The sequence below is a fragment of the Sinocyclocheilus rhinocerous genome, unplaced genomic scaffold, assembly GCF_001515625.1.
Source record: "Sinocyclocheilus rhinocerous isolate Xijiao unplaced genomic scaffold, SAMN03320098_v1.1 scaffold3854, whole genome shotgun sequence".
Classification (NCBI taxonomy): domain Eukaryota; kingdom Metazoa; phylum Chordata; class Actinopteri; order Cypriniformes; family Cyprinidae; genus Sinocyclocheilus; species Sinocyclocheilus rhinocerous.
This window is the reverse complement of record NW_015639760.1, coordinates 36,209-47,906: the sequence shown is the minus strand read 5'-3', so window position 1 is coordinate 47,906 and position 11,698 is coordinate 36,209. Positions and strand designations below refer to the sequence as shown.

Sequence of the window (11,698 nt, the reverse complement as noted above, 5' to 3'; positions counted from 1 at the left end):
TCTATGTGTATATATATATGTATGTATATGTATGTGTATATGTATGTGTGTATATGTATATGTATGTATGTGTATGTGTATATATATATATACACACACACACAGTGGTAGGCAAAACGATTCAAACACTAGTATTTTCAGCAGCTAAAAAATGGTTTTAAATCAGTTATTTCTATCTTTTGCTGTAGTATGTCAATAGTAGGGGTTGAGCGACTTCTGATTTTTTAAAGTCAACTTTTATGTGATGAAAGTCACTAAGACTAGTCGCTGAAGTCGCTGATGACGTCATTAATGAACAAATAAGTCTGGAGCTGTGACAAACACCTTGTGCGCATATGACAATGAATGCATTAGTGAGAGCGATTGCGTGTGTGAATTAATTCTACCTGGCAGCGTCTCTCTACTAGTAGTGAAGCTGTGGAATTTAGTTATTAAGAAATATATGTTTGAACTTTTCAGTTTCTAAGCTATTTAATTGAGAAATCACAGAACAGTGTTGACAATACATTTCCGCGCTGAATGATTCTGTGCGCGTGATGTACGCGCTACTGTCTGTAATCTGTGTGTGCGTTACAGTGCAGCAGCGCATTAGAACGGCGATTAACTTACCTGTACAATAAGCTGTTTAAAACGTGCATTCTCCCGTTCAATTTCGAGCATCCAGTAATATAATCACACATGTCTTGTGGAGCGCTTTCAGAGTATGCATTTATTTGTCATTTGAACTGTTTGGAAACGGAGCGTAAATGTGGAAGTCCTTCAAAGATTTCTTATCCTGTTGCGCCCTCTATAGGACCAGCAACTAGTCGACGTCAAGCTTAAAGTGTCATGGCAGAGCATTGAAGTCGACTAGTCGATGCAACCCCTAATTTAAATTCTATTTTATTTTGAATTCTGATAGAGTCCTGCAGGGGACTTCAGTGGTTTGGTAATTGGTATTTTCTGAGTTTTGGTTTGTCTGGCGTCTTTCAGCTGTAGTTCATGTAGCGGCAGCGGCTCTTGCCAGTGTGACACCTGCCATGGAAAGAGACAGCTGCTCGTCTTCATTAACCTCATTGTTAAATGGTATGATGATCTACATGATATACATTTATGTTTGCTAAGGAAGGCATGAAATCATCCTGCAGTTTGTCGAGGAGAGGTGTGCTGTTATGACTTACATTGTCATTCTTTGCACAAGAAAGCACCATTTATAGTTTCTTTGAAATAATAGAAATTAAGTCAACATTATTCATTATTTTATGATATTCAGAAGTCTTTCAAATTGAACTCTCTTATTCTGAAACCTTTTGGACCACTTCAGGAGCACTGAGAAGGACGAATTCATAGCACAAGACTCAAGTGGTCTGAGAGTGGAAAATCTGGAGAAGGTTTCAGGGAAGGAGCTCTTTAAAGATGCCCAATATATGGTAATAACAGACAGTACATATAGTGAGAGGTAAAAAGAAACTTGAAATTTGTAAGTTCATTAGATGGTTGTATGTTTACTGTAGGTCTATCCAGTGAGGGGCTTTCCAGATGTTTCTGTTGCACAAGCTTCTGAGCGCTTAGTAAGAGACCATCAGGTGAAATACGCCCAAACATCCCTCATATTACAACAGGTACTGCTGTCTTTGTGTGCTTTCAGGCCTTTTTATATTGTAATTTTTTATCACTTGATTATTATCATCCATAATTTCCAATTACAATTTGTATGTTTTAAAACAAAACAATGTAATGCACAACCTTTGCTATATCATTACCAGTCTGTCTGTAACTAGAGACAATCATCATGCTGAAACTTGAATCTGTCATTCTGTAATTTAATCTGTTTCAGAGGCAGACGATCGAGCTCATTCCCATAACCAAAGTGAACTACATGTGGAAAGGAAAGCCTTATGTTTACTATGTGTATGGAAATGAGTTTAAAGTGAACGCTGATGACTATCCCGCCACCTGCTGCTGTTCTGTGATGTAACATCAAATACACCTGACCTGATGTACAGTATAATATAAATGCTGTATATCCGTTAAGATGAACAAATGTAATGTCTTTTGCCTATACAACCCAGAATCATGACATCTGTAGCTAACAGACACAAAATGCAACCTGTCCGAATGGGGCATTGTTTATGCAGCTTAAATTCTAACCATGTACATATATGTAACATTTTATGTCACCTGACTCAATATGACCAAATGTGAATTACTAAACCTCTTATAGATTAATGCATTTTTCAGAAGACCTAACTATTGAAGAATATGAAGTATAGTCAGTAGTAAATCTATAAACAAAAATAATGTATTGAGATTAAGAAAGTCCAAATAAACTGTGAATAAATTTTCTTTTTCTTTTTGTATTTTATTTGTATTTTTGTTTTTTTGTTGTTTTTTTTTGGATGATTGGAAGAAAGTGACCTGGTCACATGAATCAAGATTCCTGGTGCATCACGTCGAACAGGCTATGGTACCTGGATTCACTGTTGTGCGGCCACAGGCTGTTGTGCGGCCACAGGCACAGGCACGAGTTTTCTGGGTTGGGATGTTTTCTTGGGACACTTTAGTCCATATTATGCAAATAGCTAGAGGTTGACCGATATGGGTTTTTCTCTGGCCGATGCCGATATTTAGAAATCAGGGCAGCCAATGTCTGATATATGATGCCGATTTTTTTGGCTGATTCACATACATAAACAAAAATCTGGCCCTAAGGCTCTGTTTCTTTATTGAAAGTTAATCTAAACAAGTATGGAAACTGTCCAAAGCTCTGTTAATCCTAAAACAGTGAAAACTCTATATTCAATGTAATTTGTGGTCACCAAGTTTTTTTTTCCACCTTAAAAGGACACAGATGTGTCCTTTGAAGGTGAACAAAAACTTGGTGAACACAAATTAACCATGGTTTTGCTACTAACCATGGTATTTGTAGTAAAACTGTGGTTATACAAAAAACATGGTTAGTTCCTTTTTACTATAGTAAAACCACTTTTTTTTTTCTTAAGGGCTTTGTATTTGTGTATACTTTCTTTTTTCTGTGTTTTGTTCTTATATCTGTACTGCCTTAAAGGTGACATATCATGAAAATCTGACTTTTCCAGGTTTTAAGTGCTATAATCAGGTCCCCAGTGCATCTTCCAACCAAGGAAACGTGAAAAAGATCAACCCAGTAACTTTTTTTTGGTAAGCCTTTTTGTGCAAGCGTCTGAGAAAACGAGCGCGTTTGATTTTGCTCACTTGGTGACGTGGCAAAGGGATCTCATTATAATATTTTAAAGGTGACATATCATGAAAATCTGACTTTTCCAGGTTTTAAGTGCTATAATCAGGTCCCCGGTGCATCTTCCAACCAAGGAAACGTGAAAAAGATCAACCCAGTAACTTTGTTTTGGTAAGCCTTTTTGTGCAAGCGTCTGAGAAAACGAGCGCGTCTGATTTCGCGACGTGGCAAAGGGATCTCATTATAATATTACCGCCCTTAATCTGCACATTTCCACGCACGGCGCCGTCATTTTGATTTTGCAAGCGACATTGGTGTACCAGTTCTAATGCCATGGCGAAAGTTTGAGCAAAACATGCTAACTGTTCTGTCTTTGGCTGCACAGACGAGCACAGAACACTGTTTACAGTCCCAGCCTCAGAGGAGACAAGAGAGCAGTGGATTTATTGATTTATTTACTGTATATTGCTGCTGCCACACAGATCTAAAATAAACGTGATTTATTTCCAGGCTGTTTACCTTCACAGACATAACCCACTGTATTTGTAGCTCCTTTGAGTTTTTAACATAAACTTGAGTGTATTTGACAGTTTAAGCACAATAAGACATGAAAGCGAACTTAGTTTAGTACTTGCATGTCGTATGACAGCCGCTTTCTGCGCGCGTGCTTCAGATGTGTGCGCTCGGAAAACCCTATATCAGAAGTTTAAACTAATATGGATTAAAACACATGATTTCAGCACGATAGAAATGATAATCAAAACCAAACCGATGTTTTTTAGCAGAGTATGTGAGGAAATAGCTGTAAAGGCAAAGCCCTATTCTGGAAAAGGGGGAGGGGATAAGCAGCTAATTTGCATTTAAAGAGACCGGCCCGAAAAACAGCGTGTTTCTGCTTCCACTCAAAATAGGCATTTTCAAAATGATATAATAAATGATCTGTGGAGTATTTTGAGCTGAAACTTCACAGACACATTCTGGGGACACCAGAGACTTATATTACATATTGTAAAAAGGGTCTTAATATGTCTCCTTTAATAGTTTGATGTTTTGCACTGTTTAATAAAAAAGAAATCAGGAAAAAATATTCACAATACATGCACTGAAGTCCCAATCTAAATCAAATGATTTGTGAACCCGCACTGTCCCAATCTGAATCAAATGATTCTCGGTCCACGCTCTGAAGTTCTGATCTGAATCAAAAGATTCACAAACCCTCTCTGAAGGTTCGATCTAAATCAAATTATTCCCGATCCGCGCTCCGTAGTCCCGACCTGAATAATGATTTACAAAACATAATTTCAGATCGGAACTTTGGAGCATGTATCGCGAATCTTTCAATTTGCGAAATGATTCACGATCTGCTTTGACGTTACAGTCTAAATCAAAAGATTCACGAACCCGCTCCGAAGTTCCGATCTAAATCAAAGGATTCGCAAAACACGCTCCGAAGTCCCGATCTGAATCAAATGTTTCACGAATCTGCATCAAAGTCCCAATCTGAATCAAATGATTCACAATCTGAAGTTCAGACCTAAATCAATAGATTCACAAACCTGCTCCGAAGTTCCGATCTAAATCAAATGATTCGCGATCCACTCTGCCTATAATGATTTGTGAACCATCATTCAATTCGCAAAATGATTCGCGAACCCTCTCCAATCTGAATCAAAAGATTAACGAACCCGGTGTTGTGCCCATTTTCGATCCCCTGCCAAATTATTACCCCTCTCGTTGAAATCGCTATCTGATTGCCTAATCCTAACCCCTCTCCCACACCTAACCCTAAACCTACCAATACTAGGGGGGTAATAATCTGGCAGCGGTCAGAATTGGGCACAACACCGGAACTAGAGGACCTGCTGTTGACATTATGGTACCAGATAACCCAGGAGACCCATCGCTACCTCATCGAATCAATGTCTCGCTGTGTGGCTGCTTTTTTGTGGGCTAAAGTAGGTCCTACAGGTTATTAGGTAGGTGGTCATAATGTAATGGCTCATCTGTGTATTTTGTAAATATAAACAGATTTTGATGGCTGTAACAAACTCCAAAATTAAATCAAATGAAAAATGGTGTGTCTGATTGGTCCAGATGCTACAAGAGTTAGGACAGATGCATGCTTAACACTGTGTTACATCAACTTGTTTTTTTTATCTCATTCAGGCGTGGCAGCCTCCCCCCGCGGCAAGCATCCACGCACCCCCTTATCCACCCCCTGCACCCATGTTCAATACTGGCGGAGGTGGTAAGAAGTGTGCAAGTTATGTCTTTAATAAGATATTTCAGCATGAGAAAATGTGCATTCAAATCATGTCGGAAAGATCGTATTTACGAGTTGACCGCACATGAATGACATCACAAGTGGGAAAGTGCTTGAACATTTGGGCGGCGTTATGCAAATTTTCCCAGATCGTGACGTAGGTATGTGGGGGCGTGTTAGAACGAGCCGTTTTAGGTAGGTGTGCCTGACTCTTAACTTTTATAAAGAATATCTCTTTGGATTTGAGACTTTAGTCTTTGCAACTTTACAGATCTTCTTTATGCACCAAGAGCTTGTAACACTCCAAAGAGAAAGGAAAAATTGAAATCGCATCATATGACCCCTTTAAACCTTGAGTTTTCGAATTGATGGTACATAGTTGCATGTCTCTCTTGGTGCACAACCAGTGAAAAACTTACCTAACTGCTTTTTTTTTTCTTTTCTTTTTTAAAATCTCATTCATTCATGGGAGTTTTGAGAAAGGACCCCCAAAAAATTCAATATTCTAATCTTATCTAATCTTACTGGTTAATGATCAACTAATGAGCTTCGGTTGTTGCTCAGGAAAATGAAAATGAATAAAATGCTGTCATTATACATTTCTCCACCAGATTTACTCTGCTGCACGCAAGTTCAGGCTAACTCAAAAACTTGCGTAAATGAGCCGAGACCTGACATGAGATTTGATCGTAGCCATGGCTCATGTCCATATTGATAAACTCCAGGTTTTGCATAGAAACGACCGTACGCCCAGTTTTCTGTCGTATGACTGTTTCGTAAATGAGGCCCAATATGTCTTAATTGATACATGTTAAAGACATTCAGAGCTCAACAATAAGGATTTTATCAGGTTCATATTTTTTATTTGTCCTGCCAACATTCATGAAATAGCTGATTGATCATTAAATAGTTGTTTTAATCAGAATCAGAATCAGAATGAGCTTTATTGCCAGGTATGTTTACACGTACGAGGAATTTGTTTTCGTGACAGAAGCTTCCACAGTGTAACAGAATGACAGTGACAGAACAAAAAACACAGATAATAAAAAATAGAACAAGTAAATAAGGAATAAAAATATATAAATTGACAGTTGTATGTGCAGGTATATTACAATAGACAGTTTTGTATTGTACAGATACTGTATATTATGTGCAAATTTGAGGTGTAGACCGAGTATGAGTGTTAGATAAATAAGTGTATGAGTGAATAAATACTGTGTGTTCCACAGTTATTGTTAAGTGTTCATGAGATGCATGGCCTGAGGGAAGAAACTGTTCCTATGTCTGGCCGTTCTGGTGCTCAGTGCTCTGTAGCGTCGACCAGATGGCAACAGTTCAAAGAGGGAGTGTGCTGGATGTGAGGGGTCCAGAGTGATTTTGCCAGCCCTTTTGCTCACTCTGGATAAGTACAGTTCTTGGAGAGAAGGGAGGGTTGTACCAATGATTCGCTCAGCAGTCCGGACTACCCTCTGTAGTCTTCTGAGGTCAGATTTGGTAGCTGAGCTGAACCAGACAGTTATAGAAGTGCAGAGGATGGATTCAATGATGGCGGAGTAGAACTGTTTCAGCAGCTCCTGTGGCAGGTTGAACTTCCTCAGCTGGCGAAGGAAATACAACCTCTGCTGGGCCTTTTTCACAATGGAGTCAATGTGAGTGTCCCACTTGCTCCCCTGACTACAATGTCCAGCAAAACATCAGAATAATCAAAAACCGGTGAAATATCGGGTGGTGTGTACTTCCGAATGTCCAGCAATTCGTCTCTGGTGAAACTGATTGCAGGGATATAACTAAAGACAGGACAAACTAACAAAAACATAAAAACAACTGCGGAGCACGCCACGGAGGCAGCCATCAGCGTCTGCGCCATCTTACAATATGGTTAATGACATTTTGATAAGTTAAAAAATTTCAGTTTTCATTTATTGTTTACGATCGTGGCAATTTTCCATTTCAATGAAGGTATGAAACAAAAGTCTTTTGAAAATGTATTTTTTTGCAAGAAAATGGTCATACATTCATTCAAAGTCGGCAGCAAAGTGTGACAAAAGAAGGAACACCTTGACTCAGTATTTATATCGCAATCAAACCAGGATGCTTTTATCTCAACCAATCATAATGCATATTCAACAAATGTATCCATTTAAGGTATCTAACTATGCCCCCTAGATGCAGCAAGTATTTACTGCAAATCTGTGTGAATAACACTTCTCAGCAACACACATATTTCACACATTTCACTTCCTGTTGTTCTTTTAGCACATCAAAATAACTCAAGCATACTGATGAACCATTTAGACATTTTAAAGAACACTCTTTAGTAAAGCAAAGAATACCTATAATAATAACATTTCCCTCACATTTACATAAGCTTAAATTTAACCATATAACTTCATAAAATTCATATACACACTTTTGCTTGAAAACGTTGCAATACAGTTTGACAGTCCAATTTTTTTTTTTTACAGATTTTTACTTTATGAGCGTTCAGTTTCACATAAGTAACGGTAAAAAAAAGTGTTAAAATATGATTGAACCAAACTCAGACTACTGATACATGATTTATTAGATAAATTAGCAGACATTTTTAATCTGGTTTCAGAAACATTTGTGCAGCGATTGTTTTTATGTGGTACTGTTTAATGGAAAATGCTGTGTTTAAAAAGGTCAGGGGTAAGCCTGTGGTGTGTGGTCACAAAGACCTCCTTGTGAGTTTCCATGTAAAATGACCACAAACTAAACTGATGTACTGAAAACTTTAAAAAAAAACAAAGCACAGATGTGTTCCATGGTCCATAAACAAGTCAGAAAGAAAGCTGTGGTTGTGGTTTCATAGCGGAGAATTCTTTTCATGCATGACCGGGTGTTAACCACATTTTCTACTGATTGAGAGAGGAAATACTGCAGTATATTGACTCAGAATGCCCTATTTTACTGTCATGATGAGTGAATATTCCCCCCCTCTCGATTCTCTTTCGGTTGGAGGGGTAGGGTAAGGGGCAGGGCCAGATAGCCCTTCAAACAAAGATTTTTCGGGACCCCACTTCAATCGAAGGGGTATGAATTATCTCAGCGTAAACCGGCTTCAGCGGCAACATGGCTGCCCGAGCGAACAAAAAGACACATAAATGTAAGCATTTTTGGCATAAATAAAGATTTTAACGAAAAGTAATAATTTGTTTTATGTTACATTCAATCGTGAGTTCATATTTACGGTCATGTTACTCAAAGAAATGTTTGCAAAAAATCGCTAAAGTTTGCTAACGTCATATAATTACTGGACGATAGTGCCACAACATATTTTCACGTCTGATTAGTGCGATAACCACCATAGACATTGAGGGGGGCTAGTCCCCCCAATAATTAGAAATCGCTAAACCCTTTTCTCAAATATTGCCAATTCGAGAAAGAGAAAGAGAGAGATGAAAGTTGCGTGTGCGTGTCTGTGTGCGTTTCTCTTTTTAGAGTCAGTTTACTTCAAAAACAGCGATTTTATCCTCTCGTTGCTGGAAAATATAATGTAGCGATTCAGTATTTAAACTGTTATTAATAAAAGGGCAGCATTGACAAGTTTCTTTTCTCCTGGATGTGTGAGCTGCGCAATCTCCGATATATCTAATGCACACCAGCACAACAGTATAGGTGTGTGTATTGTAGGAGCTAGACGACGTGATGACGTGTGACGGTATAGTAGTGGTGTCCCAATTCTTAGGGGAATATTTTCACCCCTACCCCTTGACACTCTGTTTCAACGGACAAGGGGAAGGGGTAGGTGGAGGGGTAGGGGAAGGGGAAGGGTTATAAAATAGAATTGGGATTGGGCCTAAGTCTCTGATGTCCCCAGAGTGTGTATGTGAAGTTTTATCTCAAAATACCCCACAGATAATTTTTTATAGCTTGTTAAAATGGCCACTTTTCAGGTATGAGCCAAAACGCGCCGTTTTTGTGTTTGTCCCTTTAAGAGCTCAACAATAAGCATTTTATCAGGTTCATATTTTTTATTTGACCTGCCAACATTCATGAAATAGCTGATTTATCATTAAATTGTTGTTTTTAGTGACATTTTGATAAGTTTAAAAATATCAGTTTTCATTTATTGTTTACTGTCGTGGCAATTTTCCATTTCAATGAAGGTATGAGACAAAAGTCTTTTGAAAATTTATTTTTTTTGCAAGAAAATGGTTATACAGTAGGGATATGCCGGTATCAAATTTTCATGTTGCGATTAATTGTTAATGCTTTTATCACGGTATGTGGTATTATCACGATATTGAAATTTAGTTTTAAAAAAAGTGCTGTCATAATACAGTATAACAGGTTTAATAACATTTTTCTTATAACAAAAATAACTGAACATTTAAATGCAATAAAGCAATACAGAAAAATTTATAAAGTTAAAAGTTTTACACAGATTAAAGTGCAAAAGAACTATAAAGACCAATAGGTATCACTTTACAATAAGACCTCATTAGTTAACCTCAGTTAATGCATTAACATTCACAATGAGCAATAGCTACATTTGCTACAGAAGTTATTAATCTTTGTTTAAAAAATACAAGTCTTGCTCATTAAATAACACAGCTGCAACTCTCCATTTTAACAACCTGTTATTAAATATTAGAATACCTAAGATTAATGAATGTTCAGAAGAATTTTTCATTGGCAGTTTATGTTAACTAATGAATTAACTAATGTTAACTAATGAAGCCCTAATGTAAAGTGCGACCGAACAATAAAGAATCAAAACACTTTCAAACAATATCTAGGGCATGTAGTAGTCCAGATTAAAATGTAAAAAAAGATTGAAAATAAATAGCCTATTAAGTCTAAATATGTAAGTATTTGGCGCTGTGATGAACATCATAGCAAATACACAAATCTGAATGGCTATTTAAATCATTTAAACATGATTCAGAAACAGAAAGTAGTGCAGCTGCTTTGTTTACAGGGTTTCCGGGGTAACGGCTGCATTTAAATGAATTATTATTATTATTATTATTATTTCTGCAGTTTAGCGCCATCTGCTGTCAGAGAGTGAAAGTGCGCTTTCATCCAGAGCGTCTCTTACATGTTCCGCCATGCGCTTCTCGTCCGTGCTTGTTTAGGTCAGAGTGCGCACGCATCTTTCATGCAGCATACGGCGGTGTTGTGCATTTTGACCAGTTGATGGAAAAAGTATTCTTAAAATGCATTCAAAATTCGGAATAATTTGTAATATATAATTATTCACGGTATTTAGAAGTGCCCAAGATAACAATATCGTGCATATTCATTACCGTGATTTATCGCATTACCGAATACCGGCACAAGTCTATTATACAGTCATTCAAAGTCGGCAACAACAAAACAGAAAAATCTCAGGCAGAGACAATGGTAGCTTTAGCATCATTAGCCTTAAAGAGTGCAAAGGAGCTCTTTCAGAAAGGCAATTTGGAAAACAAAATATGACATGTGATACCTAATTTGTCTGGAGCTGACTTTTGCGCACAAAGCTTTGGTATTGATCCCTCTTTCAGAATCAACCTTTGCGAAAAATCCAGCATGGAACTGACCCTCGTTTGTGAGGCAGTCCGGTGTAAAATAATTGGCACAAACATACTGTATACTGTAGGACTTTTGGCGCTGACATTGTATATCTCCAGCAGCTAGCTACAGCAAGAAAACAGTAATGGCGGATTGCTGCTTCTCACTCACAGGGCTGTTTATGCTAATAGGTCAGAGATCGTCACAAATGGGCAGGATTTCTCACTACAATGATGTCAACGTATAGGGACAAATCTGGAATTGCGTGTTCAGAGAGACTGTTTATGATTTATTGGGATTATAATCAAATGAGTGGGGTGGATGTTAACCATTACAGGCTGGTTGTTTTCACACACTGTGGCCACACAACTGTGTTCAAACACCTTATAAAAGTAATTTTTTGCATTATAGGTCCCCTTTAATGCAGCATTTATTCAGACTGATTCTAGGCTAGGTACAGTTGTGGATTCTACTGTAAATATTGTTTTGTTATCATTTTGGTGATCAGGTTTCCATTTGACTTTAGTTTTCATTCATTTTAATTTTTAGAGTTGTTATTTATTTCAGTGTTTCCCAACCGGGGTGCTGTCTGTCGAGAGCAGGGGTGCCGTGTAAAAAATCCTTTTTTAATATTTTTAAATCGCTAAAATGTTCAAAAAAGCATCTATTATATAATATCCATTTCTGATGTCGCCAATAATTAGAGATGCACCGAAATT

The 11,698-nt window shown here is 37.6% G+C and overlaps 1 protein-coding gene across 2 annotated transcripts in view; it reads left to right on the top strand.

Annotated features, from left to right (window-relative positions):
• Positions 1-2,307, top strand: part of LOC107751585 (protein SSUH2 homolog) — a 13,281-nt gene extending 10,974 nt beyond the window's left edge. For both annotated transcript variants that reach the window (XM_016567328.1, XM_016567330.1), the window contains 4 exons: positions 973-1,065; positions 1,304-1,409; positions 1,494-1,601; positions 1,817-2,307. In XM_016567328.1, coding sequence (XP_016422814.1) covers positions 973-1,065; positions 1,304-1,409; positions 1,494-1,601; positions 1,817-1,957 — 448 coding nt within the window. In that variant the 3' untranslated portion in view covers positions 1,958-2,307. The remainder of the gene's footprint in view (positions 1-972; positions 1,066-1,303; positions 1,410-1,493; positions 1,602-1,816) is intronic.
• Positions 2,308-11,698: the final 9,391 nt, after the last annotated feature.